At 39.0% G+C, this 26,641-nt stretch overlaps 1 protein-coding gene across 2 annotated transcripts in view; it reads right to left on the bottom strand.

Annotated features, from left to right (window-relative positions):
• Window positions 1–26,641, bottom strand: part of LOC130035380 (contactin-associated protein-like 3) — a 197,020-nt gene that overhangs the window by 14,536 nt on the left and 155,843 nt on the right. For both annotated transcript variants that reach the window (XM_056127055.1, XM_056127054.1), the window contains exons 15-20: window positions 21,892–22,062; window positions 21,004–21,222; window positions 18,181–18,420; window positions 16,054–16,284; window positions 10,832–10,965; window positions 9,743–9,830 (exon numbers count right to left, since the gene is read on the bottom strand). In XM_056127055.1, the coding sequence (XP_055983030.1) occupies window positions 9,743–9,830; window positions 10,832–10,965; window positions 16,054–16,284; window positions 18,181–18,420; window positions 21,004–21,222; window positions 21,892–22,062 (1,083 nt within the window). The remainder of the gene's footprint in view (window positions 1–9,742; window positions 9,831–10,831; window positions 10,966–16,053; window positions 16,285–18,180; window positions 18,421–21,003; window positions 21,223–21,891; window positions 22,063–26,641) is intronic.

A 26,641-nucleotide genomic window follows, 5' to 3' on the forward strand; every position in this document is an offset into this window, starting at 1 on the left:
ACCATGGCTTGACACAAGCCTCAGGTAACCGCAAGCGAATGTCTGAGCTCGCAAAGCAGTGTAGAGAAGCGATAAAGGAAAACCTCAAAGAGAGGAATAGCAGTGCTGCCTCATGTGGCAGAAGATAGGAAAAGCATTCACAACGTCCGACTGTACTTCGCCAACTACTAGACCAAGATGACTGCCCTCCGACGTCCTGATGGATCTATCACATCTTCCAAAAGGGCAATGGAGAAGATCATCTATGACTTCTTCTCGGATCCCTTTGATAGCCACATCCATCTGCACACATAACAAATTCCACAGGATGGATATGTTGTTCCCAAGGTTTTCCCTTCTGAAACCTGACACACCAATTGTTGGTAAAGAAGCAAACAGCACCTGGCCCAGACAATGTCAGACTCGAACACCTGAAGAACCTGCAGTCAGTACTCATCAATACACTGGCTCAGCTTTTCAGATGCTACCTGTCTGAATGCAAGGTTCTATCCCAATGGAAAAGCAGCAGGACTGTTTTACTATACAAGAAGGGAGACATCCATGACATTGGCAACTATCGCCTGATCTGCCTGTTGTCTGTGGTCTGCAATCTGTTCACTCGAGTCATCCTGAATAGGATTGGCAGAACACTAGATGAAGGACAACTATGCGAGCAAGCCAGGTTCCACAAAGGATTCAGCACGATTGACCATATTCACATGATAACCAAGCCCATTGAGGTCTTTCAGGAGTTCAAATGCCACTCTGTCTAACGTTCATTGATTTAAAGAAGGCCTTTGATTTTGTTGAGACTGAAGTGGTCGTCGAAGCCCTAGGTAAACAGGGCATTCAAACTCACTCAATACATCATGATCCTCCATGAGATGTATTATGGATTCACTACTAAGATCTCTCCATTCTACAAGAAAGTGATCATCCATGTCAAGAGAGGGGTTCGGCAGGGTGATACCATTTTACTGAAACTCTTTAGTGCCACCCTCGAGAACATCATGCAATGACTGGAATGGGAAGGAATGGCAGTGAAGATAGACAGTAAGCAACTACACTATCTCCGCTTCGATGATGACATCATTCTAATAACATCAAACATTAGCCAAGCAGCACAAATGCTGGTCAACTTCGACTGTGAATGTGGAAAGGTTGGAATACAGCTGAATCTCATAAGACAATGTTTATGAGAAATGGACTCGTTCCTGACGTTCCATTCGCTCTCAAGGGAATGAACATCTCTGAATGCAACAGTTATGTGTACCTAGGTCGAGAACTCAACATGATGAATGACCTGGCAACTGAGTTGCACAAAGGAAGAGAGTGGCTTTGAACGCCTTCAGAGCATTTAAGAAATAGCTAAGAGGATGAAGAACCTCTGGCTCCATGCACATCTCTTGGTTCCACTGTTCTTCCTGCATTAACATACACCTCAGATACCTGGTCCCTACAAAAACAGGATGAGAATGCTATGCATGTCTCCCAAAGAGGAATCAAAAGAGCTATGCATGGAGTATCATGTTTCATTCAAATGACAGAAAAAATCCAATGTTCTGACCTCCATCGACAATCAAGATTCAGGGATGCTGTCTTGTTTGCCAAGGCATCGAAAATCAGGTGGGCTGGATACGTAATGAAATTTGGAGATGACTGCTGGACTAGAGGCATTATCGAATAGATTCCACGGGATGTCAAAAGACGGTGTGGCCACCTATCTACAAGATGGTCAGACTTCTTCGTCAAAATCCTGAACAATCGCTTTGAGGCTCTTCGTGTTCCTGGAATGAGCAGATACCATTGGGCTACACTAGCACATGACAGAGACAAATGGAGACGTTACTGGCACCCGCTCAAGCAAATCCATGATTAACAGGAAATCAAGTGATCAAGTGATGAATTTCTTAATAGCATTTTACACAGCGGGTAGGGCGTTTGCCTTACAAGCGGCCAACATGGCCGACCGGAGTTCGATTCCTCCGCCCCTCTCGGAGAGCCCGGCAAGCTACCAACAGTATTCGAAATGCCAGACACACTAACAACAAAGTCTCCAATGGAGACGTTACTGGGCCCGCTCGAGGAAATCGACGATCAACGGGAGGGCCTTTACCTTTACCTTATCCTTTTAAAAGAATACAATATGTATATAATCATGGTCGTCCCGTTGTTCATCGATTTGCTCGAGTGGGCCCAGTATTGTCTCCATCGTGAGACTTCTTGTTACTCTGTTTGGCATATCGAATACATCACGGGGAGCTTGCCAGGCTTTGCCATGCAGGCGAGATACTCTCGGTAGCTTGCCGGGCTCTCCGAGAGGGGTGGAGGAATCAAACTCAGGTCGGCCATGTTGGCTGCGTGCAAGGCAAACGCCCTACCGCTGTGCTATCACTCCAGTCCACGTATATAATAAAACATACAAAATATTTTCGCTGACTGTGTATATTATTGTCATGGTTTATGGCCCATACCACGTCTAGAACAGCATTTTCATGTTAATAAAAATTATACTCAAGTATTCAAATGCAGGGTATAACATTCCTTCTGAACTCTGCCTTATGTAAGTGTCAACTATATAAACATCTCATTGCATTCCTTTCCAGTGTTGGAATGGAAGTGGGGAAAAAGGGACCCTATACACTGCTGGTGGGAATGCTTACTGGTTCAGCCATTTCAGAAAACAGTATGGATGATTCTCAAAAAATTAGAAATTGAGCTCTCATTTGAGCCAGCAATATTACCCCTGGGAATATATCCTGGAGAGGCAAAAAAGTATAGTCGAAATGACATCTACACTCGAATGTTCATTGCAGCACTGTTTACAATAGCCAGAATCTGGAAAAAACCCGAGTACCCAAGAACAGATGACTAGTTAAAGAAACTTTGGTATATCTACACAATGGAATACTATGTAGCTGTTAGGAAAGATCAAATCATGACCTTTGCCTATAAGTGGATCAACATGGAAAGTATCATGCTAAGTGGAATGAGTCAAAATGAGAGAGACAGACATAGATTGCATTCATCTGTGGAATACAAAGTAACAGAATGGAAGACTAGCACTCAAGAATAGTAGAGATAAGTACCAGGAGCTTTGCTCCATGGCTTGGAAGTTGGCCTCACATGCTGGAGGTAAAGGCAGCTCAGATAGAGAATGGAACACGAGGTAAAGTGTGGTTGGAGGACCCACTTGGAATGGGAGATGTGCGCTGAAAGTAGACTATAGATCAAACGTGATGGCCACTCAATACCTCTATTGTAAACCACAATACTGAAAGAAGTGAGAGAACAAAAGGGAATGCTCTGCCACAGATTCCGTGTGGGGTGGGCGGAATCGCATGGGGTGTGTGTGGGAAGGCTACTGGGATCATCGGTGGTGAAGAATGGGCACTGGTGGATGGATGCGTACTCAAGCATTGTATAAGTGAAACACAAGCACGAAAATTTGTAATTCTGTAACTGTACCTCATGGTGATTCATCAATAAAAAAAATTTTTTTTAAATGTTTGGAAGAATTCGCTAGTGAATCCATCCATTAATTCTTTCCTTCTGCCTGGTTTGGGGTACTTTTGATGGTCCTTTTCTAAAATCTTAAGCTATGAAGTCAAGTTATTTATGTGGGTCCTATATTCCTTCCTAAGAAACTCTTGCAGCACTGTAAATTTTCCCCTTAATACAACTTTAGTTTTGTCCCCTAATTCTGGTAAGTCGTGTCTTCATTCTCATTTGTTTCCAGGTATCTTTTGATTTATTACTTGATTTCCTTCCTGACCCACTTGTTGTTCAAAATTGAGTTGTTTAATTTCCAGGTGTTTGATTTGGTTCTCTGCATTTTTATGTGATTAACTTCTCTCTTCAATGCATCGTGATCTAAAAAGATAGTTGATACAATTTCTATATTCCTGATTCTATTGAGGTATTTTTTGTGACCCAGCCCGTGGTCTATTTTGGAGAATGTTCCGTGTGCACTGGAAAGAAATGTGTATTCTCTCTCTTTGGGATGTAAAGCCCTGTATAGATCTACCAGCCCTCTCTCTTCTATTTCTTCCCCCAAAGTCAGTGTTTCCTTGCTGAGTTTTAATCTTCTTCAACTATCTAGAGGTGATAAGATGGTGTTGAAGTCTCCAACTACTATTGTGTTGCTAGTAATGTCCTTAATAAAATCCTTTAGCAGTTGTTTTACGTATTTAGCTGGTCCCTCATTAGGTGCATGTACATTTAGGAGTGTGATTTCTTCCTGCTGTACATATCTACTGATTATTAAAAAATGGTCTTCTCTGTCCCTTCTAATCTTTTTCACCTGAAATCAATGTTGTAAGATATTAGGATAGCCACCCTGGCTTTTCTGAGGGAGTTGTTTGCTTGCAGGATTGTTTTCCATGCTTTGAAGTAGAGACTGTGTTTGCTCTGACTGTTCCAATGTGCTTCTTGTAGGTAGAAAAATGTTGGATTCAGTTTCTGAATCCATTTTGCCATCTGTGTCTCTTAATTGGTGCATGTACACCATTGGCATTGAGAGATATATTGGTATAGGGCCTTGAGCCATCTTCCTGTCGATGTTGTGTTTGTAGGATTTTTTTTTCTTGCCCTTTTAGTCCTTGTTTTAAGTTTGGTTTTGAATCTATAAAGTTCCTGAGCTGTTGTTTATCGATGAAATAGTGTATAGTTCCTTCAAGTTTGAGTGAAAGTTTAGCTGGATAAATTATTCTTGGTGAGGTGTTAATTTCATTGATTTTCTTCACTACATCCCACCATTATCTTTGGGCTTGAAGGGTTTCCTCTGATAGGAGTTCTGTAAATCTAAGGGGTGATTCTTTGTATGTGATTTCCTTCTTTGACCTTGCTGCTTGCATTATTGTGTGTCTACCCATGGCATCCATCATTCTGACTATGATATGCCTTTTTATTAGGTCTCTTTTGACTGGCACACTTCTGCCTCTTTGGATCTGAATGCCTGCATTCTCCAGCTCTGGGAACTTCTCAGTGATGATATCTTTAACTGTGGCTTTTTCATTGGGTTTGCCTCCCTGTCCTTCTCGTACTCCAACGATTCTCGTGTTGTTCCACTTGATTTCATTCTCTAGGACTCTGATTCATCCTAAAGCTATTTTGAGGTTTTTTCCCATTGTTTGTTATTGCCTATAAGCTTTCTTCTGCTCATCTTCAAGCTTACTTATTCTGTCATCAGCTGTAGTCATTCTACTGTTGAGGGCACCCACTGAGTTTTTTATTTCACCTACCGATGCTTTTATTTGTGACATTTCTATTTGCAGCTTTTTTACTTCTTTGCTCATTTCTTCCTGAGTTTTATTGGCTGTCCATTCCATTATTCGTTTCATGTCCTCCTTTAACTTGCTGAATGTATGTTCCACCTTTTCTTTGAGTTCATTGAACATCTTCAACATTTCATCTCTGAATTCTTTTTCGGAGACATCCTATTTGTGGGTAATTCCTGTTGAGCACTCTGGACTCTTCTTCATCCTCTCCCCGTGGTGGGGATTGTTTCTTCAAGTTGTTGTGGTGGTATGGAGGTGGGACCTTCCTGTTCACTATCAGTATTCTTCTCTTGCTTTGAGAAAGGATTCCGGATGAGCTTGGTTGATGGAGGTGGCTGTTTCAGTATACTTTGATTGGACTAGGCCAGTGGTCTATAGCCTAATATGTTTGGGATAGGCAGGATGTCCACTTTAGAATACGGAAATGGAGGTTTAGCTGTGAGTCCAATGTGCTGGGAAAGGGGGAAATAAGCTGCCTCTCGGAGGCTACACAAACCATGCTGCCATACCTGTGGGTGGGAGGGGCCGCTTATGTCCCTTCTGCTGTCATCTAATAATACCCTCTGAGGTGCTCCTGAAGTTTCTGGGCGCCATCTTTTGGCGGTGCTCCGCATTTGCCTCTGCTGGGGCTGGGGTCTTGCAAGGCCCTGAGGTTGGGTCTGGGCTCATGGTTTGTATTTAAATTAGGATTAAGGTGTTATTATATAGTACCTTGAAAAAGAACCTAATTAATCATCACTAATAAAACTGATAAAAAATAGGGAAAAAGTTAGTACATTGATTTGACAATAATGCTGAATTATCTTTTTCCAAAGGAAAGTCATAGTACATAACAATAGTAAATTGGTCATATAAAGACAAAAGATAAAATTGTTATTTTTAGCAAATGGATAGCTTAATGTATGAAAACAGCTTACAAGAAAAAAGTACTAGTTGACATGAAAAAATTTGCAATAACTTGCTTTGAGAAATTGATGCATTTTTTTCCAAGACTGATGGTGTATTTTACTATAATTTAATAAGGTAAAGGTAAAGGCCCTCCCGTTGATCATCGATTTGCTCGAGCGGGCCCAGTAACGTCTCCATTGGAGACTTTGTTGTTACTGTGTTTGGCATATCGAATACTCTCGTACTCGATAACCAAATACTCTCGGTAGCTTGCCGGACTCTCCGAGAGGGGCGGAGGAATTGAACTTGGGTAGGCCATGTTGGCCGCTTGTAAGGCGAATGCCCTACCCGCTGTGGTATTGCTCCAGAAGTTTTCTTTATGCACTCTAATTATGAACAAAAGAACTATAGCCTTCTTGTAGTTACTTATATAAAAGTAGCAACAAAATTAGATTAAAAACCACCCTAACATAAAGTCATCTAAAACATGAAATATTTTATGAACTTTTGATCAAGATGCATGCCCCTAGACACAGGTGAAATTGGAATATGTATAATTTTATTAGAATATGTATAATATAATTATTGTATAATTGCTACAGGCTATAACTTTTACTTAAATTTCAACTTTAACTTCTAACTGAGAAAGACAGTTCTTAACATATTACTCTTGAACCATGTCAATAATATTTTAAATTCTCTGCCAATAACTTCTATATTTAAACTTGTAGGAAAAGTCAAATGTATATAATGAACTTTGTCATTTTACCTTTTAATTAAAATGATCTCCTTCAAAAATGTGGCTAAATCACTTTTCATAGTTAACCACATACTTCTTTATTGTCTTGAAAAAATTTTTTTCAATTTTACACTTAGTAATAGCAATTTTCTACCTTGAATCATGGAAACTTCTGAACATGCCTCCTTTCTCCTCACAGACAGTGGAGTCACTGATGATAGGAAATTGTGTCTTTGTTTATTTTGTTCATTGAACATGCCTGTCGTGATGACTTGGGGGAAAGTTCATCTAGACATTTCTTCTGGCATTGAGAAAGAAATCAGCTCCCGGGGGTAGACTAAACCAAAACTCCACTCAGAAACTGCATATTTTCTAAGTGTGGCTCTGGGTGGTCTCATGGATTACTGGAAATAATCTATTACTAAGTCTTCTCAAATATAACTAGCATTAGGGCACCCAAAGAGCTCAATGATAAATTTTAAAAAAGGAAGTCTTCTCATAAAAATGTTCTCATCTACTTGGATAAAATTTCCTCCACTTGGATGTTAAAAGCTCCATTTAAACAGTTATAGTAAATTTACTTCTTATAATATGTTCAGCAACGTCATTTTGTTGAGCACAGTCTTTAGGGAGGAAGGTCCATTCCACTATTCTCTAAGGTAAATGTGGTCTTTGATTTTTATCTTTGTCCTTTTAAGAATTTTATTATATCTATATGTATTGCTATTGTTATCATTACTGAATGCTAGGCGATCAGTTTATTTCTTTCAGTGGTTTTCCAGTTCTTTGTCATTTCTTATACTGTGTGTTTCAGATAGAAGTACAAAATTCAATTACATCATAAAAAATAGGGAATACAGATGACCAAGAAATTTAGTCAAAGTCATATATTGGGACCCAGATGCTCAATTCTACAACTGCACTTCTGTAGCTGCAAGTGTCTCCTATTCCAAATGGGAAATAGTTGCTCCCATCTTCATTCCTGAGCAAACTGATCCATCAGTGTTTCCACAAAAGAGGAATGGAACTAGAACAGTGACCTCAAACAGGAGCCTAAATGTTAGCTGCCTTTCAGTCAAAGAATCAAGAAAGTCTTTATCCACCTTTAAGGCACCTTTATAATACAGAACCCCCACTAGAGCAAGTCAAGAAGTCACGAATCTCCCAAACAAGTTTAATCTGTTTAAACTGGGACTAAATACCTAAACTAGCTCAATCAAGAGGTAAAGTACACTCCTGATTTAGTTTAATCTGGATCTTCAACAGTTGCAACTAGAGATTTCACTTAAGCTGCATCACCACTTGTGCCTTGTCACCTTCACAAGAGCCCTGGCAAAGAACTAGAATTTGTAATATTTCCTTTGTCCATAAAATAAGAAATCATAATATTTGTCCATTGTCTGACCAAAAGTCATGATAGAATTTACAGATACTGTGTATTTTTATTATCCATTCATGGGCTTTTCCTAATCTCAAGTTTTAACTAATGCACATGTATACAACTGGGATGTCCAGACCAGGAGTAGCAACAAGGTATAGTAACATTACTCTTAACAGTAAACAGAGATATTATTCATAACAGTATAAGTCATAGTGCCTAAATAATCGTTTTAAAATTGGGGTAAAATAAATGACCTAAAGAAACAGTGTATCATTGACTGAAAAGATAATGCAGACTCTTTTGAACTATTGATCACAAAATATGAAGTATAGCAGAAGTAATAAACAGCCACAAAAGGGGTTTCCCCAATAACACTTAAATCTCAATAAAATTAATATCTTATATATGAACCAGAAAGATAAACTATGCCTTTCAAAGCTTATTTTAAACTAATTCTTGCTGAAAAGGTAAAATTTAAATGTGTAATGAGTTTTATATCTAGAGGTGAAGAGACAGTATAGTGGGTGGGGCATTTTCCTCGCATGCAGGCAGCTTGGGTCTCATTGCTGGGCCACCTATTGTCCTTTGACGCCTCCCAGGAGAAATCCTTGAGGCCAGAGTGAGGAGTTAGTCTGAGCACAACTGGGTGGGTCCAAAAACCAAAGGGAAAAAATCATCTTCAAATAAAAGAGTATCATGAATCTGAAGAGAGTGAATAGTGGTCATGACGGTATTTTGTAGAATATCACATCTGTAATTTGCTCCTCCCGTTTTTCATCAATTTGCTTGAGCGAGCACCAGTAACATCTCCATTGTGAGACTTGTTGTTACTGATTTTGGCATATTTAATACGTCACCGGTAGCTTGCCAGGTTTTGCCGTGCAAAAATTGTTTTAATATATGGGGAAATACATGAATGAATATGAGTTAAGCGTAGGATGCAAAACTTGCAGTAGTCAATCAAAAAAATTCTTATTAAAAACAGGGGAGGGGACCGGAGCCATGGTACAGCACTACCTGTGACAATAAAGGCACCTCTCCTCTTCACCCCCTTCCCAGGCAAAACAGGAACCAATACAGTCCAAAGCATACTTATTGGCTAAAGTAAAAATCATCCTTTCTAAAGTGTAAAAATCTAGCTTTATCAATAAGTCATTTATTGATGTCTGATTTTTGTCAGTGTGAGCTTGGTTTATACAGTAGAAACCAAGAAGTTTAGTGTTTCCTAATTGCTAGACAAAAACAACCAACCTTCATTCTGCTTGATTATCAAGCAAAGGCTGTGTGTGGAAAGGTCAGAAGAACTTATTCTTGATTACTTGTCCCCGAGACAAGGTCACAGCTTCTGAGAATTTTTCACTCCCTGGGATATCACAAATATGAGAAGGGATTCCTTTCAACATGGCAAACACCTTCTGGGTCTTTATCCTAACACTTCAGATCCTCATCACAAAGTGACAGCTTTCTGACACTTACCGAAAATTGTCCCCAGTGTCAGGAATTTGACTGCATTGAATTCGGTCCCCGAGGACAGGATGACATGTGTCCTTGTAGTCTGGTTAACCTATTAGACATCCACCAGCATTGTCCATTCAAAATGGTGAACAATTTTGATAATAAAAATGAGACAAAAATCATTTAAAAAATCAAATCATATGTTAATGATATTAGAAAGTTCAAGGGAGAAAGCTGTTTTATAGAAAATTTTCATAATATATCAAATTCTACTCCACCCTTTCCCTTAATTTTTTCCCCAGGTTAAGTACCTACCATAGATATATAATCAACAAAGAAATGTAATGAAATATTTCAAATCTTAAAATTTTTATTATTTTCAAAAGGAAATTTCAAAAAGGAGATAGTATCCACTGTACTATCTCTCTAGTCTAGATATAAAATTCATTATACATTTAAATTTTACCTTGTTACCAAGAATTAAATTGAAATAAGCTTTGAAAGACACTGCTTATCTATTTTGATCATATGAAGACCATTTATTTTATTGAGATTTAAGTGTTATGGGGGAACCTTTTGTGGCTATTTATCACCTTTACTATGATACTTCATGTTTTGTTCTCAATGGCCCAAAATAATCTGTATTTTAACATGTACAGAAAACAAATATAGTGATTGAATATATAGATTATTCTTCAAAACACTTTTCAAATGCATAATTTAAATAGTCATTTTAAAAATATATTCTCAGTCTCAGCCGGGTCTTACTTTCTATGTTGAATTAAAATACTGGTAGCACTGATTCTTTTGTCATCCAGTGGAAAATGTTCCCTTAGGTATGGGACCAATAGTCACTGTGATAAGCTGGACAACATTTCCATACCAAAGAAAAGGACAGCTGAGTATTTTAAATGGTCACATATTAATTACATTTAATAGGCTAAATAAAACTAATATCAAACAATAATACATGCTGTTTATTGTCCTTGAAAGAACTATGGAAGTCTGCCAAAAGCTTAGCTCTTTTCTTAGCATTTATTATCAAATGGACCACTTCTCTGAAAGTCACATTCTAAATTACTATTGATGCTGTTGTGTTTACTGTCTTACCTCTACAAAGACTGCGGCTGCTTCTCTGCTAATTGTCACCCGATGAAATTTCCCATCAGCCATAGTTTTAGAGCCAAGATTAAAAATATCAGGTTCTTGGTGTCTGTCTAGTTTATAAGTGATCTGCAAACTTCCTAAAGAAGGGGGAAACGGCATTTTAAACTAAAATAGAATTTCATAAAGAGAAAAGGAAAAAAAAAACCCTTCCAGTGTGGAACCTAAACCTTTTACTTGTTGTTCAGTTCAATTTAAATCTAATGTGTATTTATTTGGGCTCACCTGATAATTAATATTTCTATTCAATAGAGCCAGTCTGAGTTGGGGAAAGACCCAGAATCAGGCTCTCACCAGGCTGTTCGAGGCAGGAATAGGAACCTGCAGGTGGGCTTGTAAGAAAACCCAAGACAAACCAGGACTAAAATATGACCTGTGACCACTTAAAATTTCCACTGATCAGAACAGCACTCACTTGTGTGAAGAGGACCCCAGTATAGAATGGCTTTTTTTTTCAGATATAAGCTTTTCCATCCTAAGAGACAGTAAACCAAAGAACAAGTGTTTATTGAGCCTACGTCTTCTGGATTATGTCTGTGCCAGGGTTGTTGTAATTTACTGGATTTTGATCTTTTTGTGTACACATCCTGTCATTGTCACTGTCCTCCCATTGTTCGTCGATTTGCTTGAGTGGGCCCAGTAACGTCTCCATTGGAGACTTTGTTGTTACTGTGTCTGGCATATCGACTACATCACGGGGAGCTTGCCAGGCTCTGCCATGCGGGCGAGATCTCTCGATAGCTTGCCGGGCTCTCCGAGAGGGGCGGGGGAATCGAACTCGGTTCGGCCATGTTCGCTGAGAGCAAGGCAAACGCCCTCCCGCTGTGCTATCACTCCAGCCCTGAAGGCCAACTTCAGAGTGCCCTATTTTACTCTTAATTTCAATAGTAATGACCTAACTGTCTCATTTATTTTGTGTTTTTACCTTTTGGGTCACACCTGTGGGTGCTCAAGGCTTAATCTTGGCAGGGCTCAGGGAACCATGTACTATTGATGACTGAACTACATAGGGGGAAGCACACCAACACTGTACTATCTCACTGGCCTAAAATGTCTCTTTTTTCAGTTTTTCTTACATAAGGTAGAAACTTAAGTTAAACATAAGAAAATTAAAGCTTGGTTCTCAGTTAATTATTCAGGTGGTATTCATATTACTAAATGATAAAACCTCTGGCAATAATACATTAACATTCACTTTCCATAAACATAACTTCTTTTAATGTCACTTATTTTGATGCATTTTAAATCAGTACCTGAAATACTGAAACACTGTCCTCCCGTTGTTCATCAATTTGCTCGAGCGGGCCTAGTAACGTCTCCATTTTTTGAGACTTGTTGTTACTGTGTTTTGGCATATTGAATATGTCACAGGTAACTTCCCAGGCTTTTCCGTGCGGGCAAGATACTCTTGGTAGCTTGCCAGGTTCTCCGAGAAGGGTGGAGGAATTGAACCTGACTCAGCCTGGCTGACTGCATTCAAGGCAAAGGGCCCTATCACTGTGCTATCTGCATTTGCATAATTAAGTTTTGCAATTGCTCGAATTTTCTACTAATGTTTCTTTAGAATCACGAAACAGGAAAAATAAGACAGATGTTAGTGATCTGCCATGATATGCAAATCCCTCTGAAGAGTGTACTATCACTCTTTTGTCCCTCTGCTTTCCTCCTTGGAAGGGAAACTTCCTCTTCTTTACTCTCTCCTTCTAAAGTAATCAGTGAGAGATAATGGCAAGATTTCTGAGCACTCAGCTTCCACATGCTCAAGGAAGCAAGGTTGTAGCCTGATTCTTTTCTCTAACTGAGCATCTTAGAAGGATTTGGTGATCAAGTGTTGAGTAATAACTCGCTTGGTTTTGGATACAGATATGACATAAATAAGTGATGAGTTAGGTAAATCTTATTCATCTCATACTTATGGATATCAGCATACTTTGTTTGCTTTCTTCTTTTATTTTTTTTTCGGGGGTGGTGGTTAGACCAAACTTGGTGGTGCTCAGGAATTTCTCCTGGCGATGCTCAGGATTTACTCCTTTCTCTATACTCATGTATCACTCAGGGGAACATATGTAATGCCAGGGATCAGAATACAGATTCACAGAGTGCAAGGCAAGTAGCCTACATACTGTCCGATCACACTAGCCCCTGTTAGCTTATCTTTTCTTTTCCGGTTTTACCCAGTGGTGCTCAGAGCTTACTCCGGACTCTGAGCTCAGAGATGGCTCCTTGTCATACCATGCAATCATTTGCACTGTTTGGAGTCAAACCCAGGTTAGCTAGTGTAAGACAAGTTTCTTTCATGCTGTGCTATCTTTTGGCCCCTTAAACCATATAAAACTATCTTTTATGAGGTTTAATGCAGCTCCTTGCTTAGATGGAGGAAATATTTTATGTAAAAAAAATCTTATTTCCTGGAAACCTATCCCTTGCTTATAGATCGGGAGGATTAACCTTACCAGAATGACACTACTCCCCAAGGCATTATACAGATTCAATGTGGTCCCTATAAGGGTACCCATGACATTCTTTAAAAAAATTGACAAAACATTCATAAAATTCATATAGAAAAATAATGTCCCACAAATAGCTAAAGCAATTCTTGGGGAAGAGTAGATAGGTTGCATCATCTTCCCCAACTTCAAACTGTACTACAAAGCAGTAGTAATTAAAACAGCATGGTATTGGACTAGAAACAGACCTGCAGACCAATGGAACAGAGTTGAATATTCTGACACAGCCACTCAAGTATATGATCACTAAACCTGTGACAAAGGAGCAAGAAACGTGAAGTGAAGAAAGGAAAGCCTCTTCAGCAAGTGGTGCTGGGAAAACTGGATAGTTATCTGAAAAAAATTGAGCTCAGATCTCTGTCTTGCAAGGTCCCTTGGGACCCGAGGGAGATTCCAGAGTTAAAACTCTACTAATTAGTAGCTCTCCATTTCCTGCCCCCTCCCTAGTAGAGCCTTAGCTGTGAAGCCCTTCCTTATTGGGATGTAAATTCTGAAACCATTTGTTGACTCTTCCCTGCTGGGATGTAAATTAAGAAACCATTTGTTGGCCCTTCCTTATCTGTTACCTCTGTTAGGAACTTTTCCCTTATCCTCTTCCACCAAATCAAATCGAGCCTGGTGATAACCAAATGTCGGAGTTACCCACTAGCCCACTAGCCACAATGCCTATGTACGTAAATGCTGATCTTTGAATCTATAGGCTAAGGAGTGATGTACTTTTAAATGGATTGGTTAAGAAAGTATATGTTGTTACAAATCTATTGGCTATGAAATGCACGGGCTTTGCTGTAATGGCCAGTGAAGGCCTATATAAGATCCCCTTTGAAGAAGTTCGGGGGTCTTGCCTCACCTATCTGACCGGCATGTCTGTGTAGGCGGCTTGACCTTGGCTAGCCAGTCTTACAATAAACCTTGCTTGCTGTTTGCAGTCTCTGGAGTCTCTTTGTTGTTAAAGGGAGATCAGGATCCGCGTCCTAACAGTCTAACCCCAAGCACAAAAGTTAGATCAAAATGGTTTAAAGACCTAAGTATCAAGCCTGAATCCATAAGGCACATGGAGGAAAATGTAGGCAGAGTCCTCCACTATAATTGAAGCTAAAGGCATCTTTAAGGATTAAACACCACTGGCCAAGCAAGTGGAAGAAAACATAAACAAATTGGACTACATTAAACTAAGAAGCTTCTACACTGAAAAAAAAACAGTTACCAAAATACAGAGAGAGTCCACTGATTGGAAAAAATTATTTATCCAATACCTGTCAGTAAGTTGTTAATACATAGGATATACAAGACATTAGTAGATCTGTGCCAAAAAATCCTCCAACAGCACCAAAATGGGGAGAGGAAATAAACAGAAACTTCCTTAAAAAGGAAATACAAATGGCCAAAAGACACATGAAAAACTGCTCTTCATCACTAATCATGAGGGAGATGCAAATCAAAACAACAATAAGATATCTTACAACAGAGTGACTGACACACATCAAAAAGAACAAGAACAAGCAGTGCTGCTGAGGATGTGGGGATAAATGAACTCTCTTTCATTGTTGGTAGAAAAGCTGACTGGTCCAGCCTTTTTGGAAAACAATATGGGCATACCTCAAAAAACTAGAAACTGAGCTTCCATATGAGCCAGCAATACCAGTTCTGGGAATATATGCCGGGGTGCAAAAGTGCACAGTAGAAATGACATTTGCACCTGTATGTTCATTGCAACGCTGCTCACAATAACCAGAGTCTGGAAATAACACATGTGCCCAAGAACAGATGAATGGTTAAATAAATTTTGGTATATATACACAATGGAATAACATATAGTTGTTAGGAAAGATAATGTCATGAAATATCCTTGTAAGTGAATGCACATGGACAGTATCATGCTGAATGAAATGAGTCAGAAAGAGAAAGACAGACATAGAATGACTGCACTTGTTTGTGGAATATAAAATAACATAATATAAGACTAACACGCAAAGACAGTAGAGTCAAGGGCCAGGAAGATTGTTCCAAGGTTGGAATCCTGCCTTACAAGCTGGGGGAGAAGACAGCCAGGATAGAGAAGTGATTACTAAGTCAATGATGGATGGAGGGATAGCTCAGACTGGGAGATGTTTTCTGAATGTAGATAAAGGACCAAACATGATGACTTCTCAGTATCTATATCTAAACCATAACGCCCAAAAGTACAGAGAGAGTAAGAATAAAATTGTCTGCCATAGAGACGGGTTGGTGTCGTGTGGGGGTGGATACTGGGGACATCTTTGGTGAAAAAATTTATGACTGAAACTCAATTATGAAAGCTTTGTAACTATATCTCAAGGTGATTCAATAAAAAATGCTAATAAATTTACATACCAGATAAAAAATTTGTTTCCAAATTACCTGAAAAAGTCATTTAGATTATTGCTGAACAGAAAAATACATCCTGGGAGTAGTTTTATGTTGATCTCATAAAATGATCAGCATTTTATGGAAGACTCATTTGTTTATTCATTAAAATGTGGACATTATTTACACTTATTTGTGACAATAAGTGAAGCCTAATAAATAGAGATGTGTAGGCCACCCAATTATGTTGCACCTTAACATGAAAAGGACCCATCCCTGCATGGTGCTAACTTTCAATTTCATTCTTTTTAGTCTTACACTACAGACACTCACCATTTGTGGTGAGGATAACAGAAAAGTATTCCTCTGAGAAGGCCCCAACAAAGAGCAGTAGGGAGGGAAGCCCTGTTGTCCTGAAGCTTATCGCGGTCTCTTCTCCTGTCAGTGTTAGATCCTCATGGAATCCAGTTGCAAAGGAGCTGGTGTTCTTGCTGGGGGTGTGGTGGTAAGGTTCTTGAAAACTGTAAGTGATTGATGAGCCAGTTCTTAAATATGCAGAAACCTCTGGAATGACACACATATAACTGTTATATGTAAAAGCCAAAGACTTTAAAATTGAGGCCTTGTGATGTATAGTTGCAAAGCTATTCATGCTTGCATTTCATACAATGTTTCAACACCCATCTCTCCATCAGTGTACATTTCCAACTCGTTCCCTCCCCCACACCTCTTCTCCAACCTGCCTCAATGGCATACTCTTTTCTTCTCTGTCTCTGCCTTTCTGTCTCTGTCCCTCTCTCTCCTTTTGAGCATTATGGTTAAATGCAAGAGTCTTGATCTATTTATATTTAAAGACTACCTAAGAGAGAAAACAAGAGTGACATCATTTTTACATGTTTTCTTGTTTAAATTTAGTTTGAATATTTTGGTTTGGGGGCCACACTCAGCAGTGTTCAGGCTTCTCTACACTCAGTGCTCAAGCATCACTTAGGGAAGTTCTCAAGGGACCATTTGGTGCTGTGATTGAATCCCTTCCTCCTACAGGTGCAACTAGCCCTCAGATGTCTTACCTACTCGTGTGTGTGGGCTTTCACATTAAAAGTTTAAATTCTATTATTGGGAATGCTAATTCAAGTAGCCATCATGTATTGTTTATCCATTATGTATTGTCTATAATGGATAGCCAATGCTAATTGGGAAAATAGTATTTCAAAACTTAAAAATAGAATTACCATATTATTCAGCGATTGCACAGTTGTGTCATTACCTGAAGAATGTGCACATATCCATGTAAAGAGATATATTTATTAGACATGTGCAAATCCCTGATCATCACATCATTATTCATAATCACCAAGGGCTGGAAACAATCTAAGTGCCCATACATGGATGAATAAATAAAGATGCTGTGTGCAGAATTCATGAGAGAACGTTATTCAGCTCTGAAAAATGAATTCATGTCAATTGCAAAAACATTGATGGCTCCAGAGATTATCATACTCATTGAAACAGATAACTAAAAACTAGATGATTTCACACATGTAGCAGGTAAAGAAAATAAACAAATGAATAAATCAAATCAACTTTCTATTTATCTTCCTAGATCCAAATCAACTTGTAGACTATAGAAGCAAAATAGCATTTACCAGAAGGGAAGATGGAACTTTTCACTATACCTCAGGTTATGAAGTCCTTTATATTTATTACTGTGTATATATATATATAATTATATATAAATTACTGTCTATATATACTAAAAACTACATAATATTATAGACCAATATTAATTCAGTGTAAATAGTCAAACTTTGCAATATTGATACAAAATAACTAATCCCATCATAGACCCAAATCAAATGACATTGATTGGTAATCCAACATGCTTCGTAAGGTAAAGGCCCTCCCGTCGAGCGGGCCCAGTAACGTCTCCATTGGAGACTTTGTTGTTACTGTGTTTGGCATATCGAATACGTCACAGGGAGCTTGCCAGGCTCTGCCGTGCGGGCGAGATACTCTCGGTAGCTTGCCGGGCTCTCCAAGAGGGGCGGAGGAATTGAACTCAGGTCGGCCATGTTGGCTGCGTGCAAGGCAAACGCCCTACCGCTCTGCTATCACTCCATGAAATTATGTACATATTATATATAATATTATATTTTTTATAATTATGTACATATTAACTATTTGTAATATTTAATTGCACTGGAGTGATCCATGTGAAAATCCAGTTCAGACAGAGTTGGAGGTTATGGGTCTCCTCGTGACACTGCACTGAGGGGCCTCTGAGGACTGGCACCAAGATTTCACAGGATAGTCTTTGAGGTCTGCAAACTGAACCTGCTCTCTTCTCCAGTTAAACAGCAAGATGGAGACAGAGCCCAGGGAGATGTTTCTGCAAGCCATATACTACAACATTATTTTGTGTTTTCCATCCCCAGGAGCCCTGTCCCGGGTTCCACTCACCATGGAAGCAGAAGGGCCCATCATAAGCAGAGGAGGTGCAGTCACACACAAACCCCCTTAGCCTCTCCTGGCAGAGGCCTCCATTGTGGCACAGATGTCCATAGCTAGCACAGTGACCTGGGCATCCTGGCTCCACACCTGGGGTCACTGTGGCTCTTTCTTCCAAGTCCAAGGCCAGCCCATTCAAACACAGGGCCCGGATGCACCCCAGAAATCCTCTCCGCCTGGTTGCTGTACCTCCTGCCAGAGAAACACCCCAGATGTGTCATAGTCCTGTGTCTTGCCATGCTAATATTCCAGGGCAAATATATGACAGTACTAACACTAAAATACTGCCCCACGTGTTATGATCATATGTGGTTTTGAAAATATAGACTCTAGTCAATTTAAAAATCACCAAACAACAATATGGAAACAATACGGTTACATATTCTAACAGTATTTTTCATGTTTCATTTTGATTTTTGACATTCATTCCTTTATAAACATAAACTATGAACAATGAAATATAAACTATCATTGTTTATAAAGGAATCCTTTCAAAGTGATCCTTTGAAAAGTGATCCTTTTCAAAATTTATACTCAATGAAATATGTGTGGAATACAGTTACATAATTAAAAATCTTTCCAATATATTATAAAATTATAGATTAGAATGCATAGAAAATATTACAGTTGTAATTTTGAAATATAAATATGCATTGCAAATTTATGTGCATTGTTTTGTAATCTTTGTGATTTATTATGTAATTAATATCATTATTGCTGGGCTAGAGCGATAGCACAGCGGTTGGGCATTTGCCTCGCACGCAGCCAACATGGCCGACCTGAGTTCGATTCCTCTGCCCCTCTCGGAGAGCCTGGCAAGCTACCGAGAGTCTCCCACCGGCATGGCAAAGCCTGGCAAGCTCCCCATGATGTATTCGATGCCAAACACAGTAACAACAAAGTCTCCAATGGAGACGTTATTGGGCCCACTCAAGCAAATCGATGAACAACTGGAGGACCATGACTGTGAATATGTAATAATATAATTTTATAATTTGTTTTGACTATCATATATTGAACTATATAATAATACAAATAGCATATCTAAAATTTTTCTTTATATAACACAAATATTTATATTAGAGATCTCTCTATTAATGAAGCTTTAGAAAGGAATCAAGGAAAGAGCAAAGAAAAAGAAATTTGAGACAATATCTATGGTTTCAGCTTATCTTATCTATCATAACAATCTGAAGCTGGATGGTTTGAATACTACCTGAATAATAAATACTTTCCATTGATCACATCTTATGTAAGCCTAAGACAATTATTCTTACCTGTTGGGGGCTAGAGCGATAGTATAGTGGGTAGAGCGTTTGCCTTGTGCATGGCAGACCAGGCCAACACAGGTTCGATTCCTCAGCCCCTCTCAGAGAGCCTGGCAAGCTACCGAGAGTATCTTGCCTGCACGACAAAGCCTGGCAAGCTCCCTGTGATGTATTCAATATGCCAAACACAGTCACAACTAGTCTTACAATGGAGACGTTACTAGACCCTCTCGCGCAAATCAATGAACAATGGGAGGACAGTAACAGTGACAGTTGGGAGCACAGGTGAAAGCTGGAAGCTTGTTTTAAAAACAGATCTGAGGGCTCATTCTAGAGATTCAACTCAATACTGGGATATGGGAGTTACCCAAAATGTGAATTTTCAGCTAAGTTCTCAGGCTTCAGTAATATTACCCTAGGGGATAATGTTAATTTGGAGTAGATTTTTCATAAATTCTTTTCTAAAATTTAACATTTCATTAGTTCTTTCTCTAGACTTGAAATCGGAAGATAGAGCTATTTAATATAATCTGCAATAATTAATTGAAGGACACTCTAGCTCGGTAAGAACTAATTATGCTTGAAGTTGAATTTTATGATTCCATGAACTGTATACACACATAGTTTAACTCACTGCATGGCATTAGACTCATAGATACTGGAGGTATCCTCTGGCAAAACAGACTGTATGCTAGTTTGTGATTTTTGTCTGTATCTAATTGGGTTGTGTCCTTATTTACTTAGAAATGTCTCATGTAAAACATACAAAAAAAGCCAAGTAAGAGTGAATCCTTTAATCTGCTTAGTTTCCAAATCACACTACTATTGTCTGAAATGTAATGTAGCAAAAATCATTTTTACCCCATTGAAGAAACTAACAGCAGTGAAACAATAAGCACGAAAATTAAGAGAGAATATTTCTAAGACTCAGATATTTAATGTTTAGAAAAGGATTATGAGGAAAAAGGAGAAAGCTTGGGCCCTAAATATGGTGCATGATATGGGACCAAAGGGAGGTGCAGAGAGAATTGAGGCTCAGACTGATGAGAGTCGTTCATGGATAAACACCCTGAGCGATGTCTGCATGACCCCTCAGATCTGTTTCCCAGGAGACAGATGATGACTGGGTCCCAGTTACAGTGCATGTTCTCTAACTCCCCTGAGAGGCAAAGTAGGAGAAATAGACAAAAATGGGCAAGAGTTTTATAAAGAACATTGTTAAGAAGTGACTGAAAGAAATACAAATAGACTCTATATGATATTGAGTGCAAACATGGGAAACAGTTCAATACAAGTTTAGAATTTTCTTTTGGTTGTATATGTGGTCAAGCCCCTTGATCCCTCTGGATCTCCACCCAACACTATATGTTAAATATGGAGACCTGAGATTATGGAGCCCATAGTAGTATTGTTTTGCCATTGCTATGGTAACTATTTATAGTAACCATTGTCTCTTGGTCATTGAATCTATTCCCAGCACTGCACAGTTATGAATGACAGCACCCACCGACAAAGAGCTGGCTGTTGAGCTGTAAGCGGGAGTGCCCATCAGCAGGGCCCGACTGGGTTCTGACAGGGAGCTGATCCACTTGGAGAGCTGCTTCCTTAATGTTCCTCTCTGCCTTCACATAGTGCCACCGATTGTCATTCAAGGGGGTAGAGGACTTCACTTTGACTTCACAAGGTCCATTTCCCACATCAAATGAAAAGGTCACTTCCGCAGAAGCTAGAAATATAGATGTGAGTTGCTTATGGTCATTCACAGGGAGAAAATATGACTTGAGTAGATGTGAGAAGAGTATGGTGACATGCTCGCTTAAAGGGGACCTTGGGCTAAAACAGACTGCCATTCCCAGTTGGCTTAAGAGCAAAATAAGTCTGTACCTGGAGGGAAAAAGTAAAACTATTTTAGCATATTCCTTCTCAGGTGCACTATTCATCTTGCTAAGTAATTACTAAATCTTTAGTACTAAAATGAACAATTTACCTGGTTTAATATGACAAATGTATTCATGTAAAAACGGTTTAAATCTTCACATAACTTTATTGCATGCACTGTATGAAATTTTGGAAGCAAGAAATTAACCTCTGCACAAAACAATTATAATATACCTAATGAATTATATCAAACAGTTTCATAGCCTAGTAGGATGCTATTTGGCCCATTTGGTGTCAAATTCTGATTATACAAATTGCTATTCACAACACAAAATTGGCATAGGATATCACAATCCATTGCCTTACTATTGAAATGATTATTAACGATTATAGAATTTTAGTATTTAATAGAGAAATACAACTGAAAAAGAAACAGGCATCTTATAAAAATTAGGTCTATAAGGGACATTATTAATAATTGGGTACTCAGTGGCTATGTCCAGATAAGGTCACTCACCACGCAGCTCCAGCCGGATGAAGCCTGTGATTCCCAGGTTTTCTACTAACACTCCAGAAGGGGCTGTGGTCTTAAAAAAGAAAGACATGTCAGCACTAAGTTCTCCACGGAATGCTGGGAAATGGAGGTATGATGTTTCAGTATTGAAGGAAGCTGAATTCCAAAACGAATCTGTTTACAAAAAGAAGGGATACAAACAGTGAGAATAGGTTCGTCCCCAACGCTGCGTCTGACCTTTCTATCCCTCAGGTCAGTCTTAATTCGAACCTGAGACTTCGCTTTCGCTGCCTACGTGCACCAGACGTTCTCTAAGACCCTGAGCCTATCATCCCTGAGCCTCTTCCTGTTCATTCCCAACACCTGATCTCTCCATCCCTCAGGTTGTACCCCTCACACACACCAGGTACCCATAGGGTGCATGGCCTCTTCCACAGTGGGCGTGGCCTCGCAGAAGTAGGCGTGACCTAATTTTGGACTGAGCGGCCACAGGTAAATTAATCATACCCAGCAATCTCATATAACTCTCAGTCTCCATGCCACCTTACCAACATGAAGAAACAGTGCAAATGCCCACCATGAGAAGAGGATGATGAAAAGAGTCCAGAAGCCTCATTAGGTATTACTCACCTAAGGGACCTCTCTGATAAGAATTCAGATATGAAGTAATGAAGATGTTCAATGAACTCAAAGAAACAGTGACACAGTTATCCAATAAAATAAGGAGGACATGACGGAAACAATGGATCGGAAAATCGAGAAATTACAGGAAGAAATGAGAGCAGAAATTGGAAAGCTATGGACAGAAGTGTCATGATTGAAGGACTCGGTAGATGATATAAAAAACTCAGTGTGTGCCCTCAACAGTAGAATGACTACAGCTGAAGACAGAATCAGTGAGCTGGAAGATCAGCTGCACGAAGCTTATAAACAAACAAACAAACAAACAAACAAAAAAACAATGGAAACAGACCTCAAAATAGCTCTAGAGCGAATCAGAGTCCTAGAGGATGATTCCAAGAGGAACAACATTAGAATCGTTGGAGTACCAAGGATCAGGGAAACAATCCCAATAAAAAAGCAACGATTAAACAAATCATTGCTGAAAAATTCCCAGAGCTGGACAATGCAGCCATTCAGATTCAAGGAGCCCAAAGGGTGGCAGCTATAAGAGACCCTAACAATAACACTCCAAGACATAGCATAGAATGGTGGATGCTGCTGATAGAGACACAATACTGCAAGCAGCACGTTCAAATAAGTAAATCACATACAAAGGAGCACCTCTTAGATTCAGAGCAGACCTATCAGAGAAAACCCTCCAAATCTGAAGGCAATGGTGGGATATAGTGAAAAAACTCACTGAATTGAGCACTTCACCAAGAATACTCTATCCGGCTAAACTCTCACTCAAACACGAAAGGAACGGTACACTATTTTCTGGATAAACAACAGCTCAGAAACTTCATAGACTCAAAACCAAACCTAAAAGAAGGGATAAAGGGGCTACTATAAGACAAGACAAACCCTACAAAGCACAACAGACCCTTACAGAAAGATGACACAAAGCCCCATAAAATAATTTCTCTCAATGTCAACAATCTAAATTCACCAATTAAGAGACACAGAGTGGCAAAATGGATTCAGAGACAGAACCCAACATTCTGCTGCCTACAAGAAACTCATCTGAACAGTCAGAGCAAACACAGACTCAAAGTTAAAGGATGAAAAACAATCCTGCAAGAAAAAGCTCCCTCAAAAAAGCTGGGGTGGCCATACTAGTATTCAACGACTTACATTTCAGGTTGAAAAAGATTAGAAGGGACAGTGAAGGCCATTTTCTATTCATCAAGGGATATGTACAACAGGAAGAAATCACACTCTTAAATGTATTCGCACCTAATGAGGGAACAGCTAAATATTTTAAACAACTGCTAACAATTTTAAGGACATTGCTAGCAAGACAATAGTAGCCACTGGAGACTTCAACATCACATTATCACCTCTGGATCAATAAGAACAAAACTCAGCAAGGAAAAAATGGCTTTGAAGGAAGAAACAGAATAGAGAGGACTTATAGACCTAAGAGGGATTTACAGCCCAAAAAGAAAGAATACACATTCTTCTCCAGGGAACACGGAACATTTTTCAAAATTGACCACGTGCTAGGCCAAAAAAACATACCTCAATAGAATCAGGAAGACAGAAATAGTATCAACATTTTTTTCAAACCATGATGCACTGAACATAGAAGCGAATCACACACAGACATGGAGAACCAAATCAAACACCTGGAAATTAAACAACTCAACGTAGAACAATGAGGAAGGAAGTCAAGGACGAATTAAAAGGTACCTGGAAACATGAGAATGAAGACACGAGCTACCAGAACCTATGGGACGCAGCTAAAGCCACATTAAGGGGAAAATTTATGGCTCTGCAAGCATTTCTCAGAAAGGAAGAAAGGGCCCACATACACACCTTGACTTCACAGCTCAAGATCTTAGAAAAGGACCAAAAAAGGAGCCCAAACCCGGCAGAAGGAAAGAGGTCAGAAAACTTAGAGTAGAAATTAACAACATGGAAACACAAAAAACAATCCAAAAGATCAATGAAACCAAGAGCTGGTTCTATGAGAAAATAAACAAGATAGATAAACCATTAGCAAGACTCACAAAGAAAGAGAGAGAGGGAGAGAGAGAGGGAGAGAGAGAACCCCAATAAACCGAATCAGAAATGAGAAGGGGAATATCACAACAGAAACCAAAGAAATTCAAAAGATCATCAGAGATTATGTTGAAAGTCAGTATGCCACAAAATAAGAGAACCTAGAAGAAGTGGATAAATTTCTGGATTCTTATAATCTCCCAAGGCTGAATCAAGAAGATCTAGAATACTAGAAGAGTCCTATTAACATCAAGGAAATTGAAACTGTAATCAAAATTCTTCCAAAAAACAAAAGCTCAGGTCCAGATGGATTCACTAGTGAATTTTTCCAAACATTTAAAGAGGACCTATTGCCAGTTCTTCTCAAGCTTTTCCAAGAAATTGAAGAAACAGAAACTCTCCCAAAGTTTCTATGAATCCCATATCTCTCTAAAACCAAAAAGAAAAAAGACATCACAAGAAAAGAAGAAAAGAAAAGAAAAGAAAAGAAAAGGCCGTTATCCCTGATGAACACAGATGCGAAGATTGTCAAGAAAATACTAGCAAATAGAATTCAAAAACTCATCAAAAATATCATTCATGTGACTAAGTGGGATTCATCCAGGGGATTCAAGGATGGTTTAACATTCAGAAATCAATCAACATAATCCATCATATCAACAAAAGAAAAGACAAAAACCGTATGATTGTATCAATCGATACAGAGAAAGCATTTGACAAGATCCAGCATCCGTTTATGATGAAAACCCTCGCCAAAATTGGGATAGAAGCCATAGTTAAAGGCATCTACCACAAGCTTATGGCAAGCATCATAATCAATGAGGAAAAACTAAGAGGTTTCCATCTAAGATCAGGGACGAGACAAGGGTGCTCACTCTCTCCACTTCTGTTCAATATAGTACTGGAAGTACTTGCAATAGTGGTCAGGCAAGAAAAAGATATTAAGGGCATTCTGGTAGGAAAGGAAGAAATCAAGCTCTCACTATTCACAGATGATATGATAGTATACTTAGAGAACCCTAAAACCTCTACCAAGAAACACCTAGAAACAATAGACTTGTATAGTAAAATTGCAGGCTATAAAATCAATACCCAAAAGTCCATGGCTTTCCTATATGCAAATAGTGAGAGAGAAGAAAGTGACATGAAAAACACGATCCCATTTACAATTATGCCCCAGAAAATCAAGTACCTAGGAATTAGCTTGACTAATGACGTAAAAGACGTGTACAAAGAAAACTACAAAAGGCTACTTCAGGGAATAAAAGAGTACATGAGGAAATGGAAAAATATCCCCGGCTCATGGATCAGGAGAATTAACATGGTCGAAATGGCAATACTCCCCAAAGCATTGTACAAATTCAATGAGATCCCTATAAGGATACCCATGACATACTTCAAAGAAACGGAGCAATTCATATGAAACAATAGCTAAAGCAATTCTTGGGAAAAAGAATATTGGAGGAATCAACCTCCCCAACTTCAAACTTTACTACAAAGCAACAAAGGCAGAGCTGCAGACCAATGGAACAGGGTTGAATATACTGATATCTGCCCCCAAATTTATGATCATCTAATCTTTGATAAGGGAATAAGAAATGTGAAGTAGAGCAAGGAAAGCATCTTTAACAAATTGTTCCAACAAAACTGGAAGGCTACATGCAAAAAAATGGGTTCAGATCTCTACTAACACTATGTGAAAAAAGTAAGATCAAAATGGATTAAAGACCTCAACATCAGACTGGAATCCATTAGGTACATTGAAGACTAGGGTAGCAAAACCCTCCACGATATCAAAGCTAACGGTATCTTCAAAGATGACACGCCACTGGCCAAGCAAGTGAAAACATAGATAGACAAATGGGACTATCTTAAACTAAGAAGTTTCTGCACCTCAAAAGAAACAGTGACCAAACTACAAAGACAGTGCACAGAATGGGAAAGTATATTCGCCCCATACCCATCTGACAAGGGGTTGATATCAAGGATATACAAAGTACTCGTTGAACTCCACAAGAAAAAACATCCAACCGAATCAAAAAATGGGGTGATGAAGTGAACCGAAACTTTCTCAAAGAAGAAATCT

Source organism: Sorex fumeus, unplaced genomic scaffold, assembly GCF_029834395.1.
Source record: "Sorex fumeus unplaced genomic scaffold, SorFum_2.1 ptg000063l, whole genome shotgun sequence".
In the NCBI taxonomy this organism is placed as follows: domain Eukaryota; kingdom Metazoa; phylum Chordata; class Mammalia; order Eulipotyphla; family Soricidae; genus Sorex; species Sorex fumeus.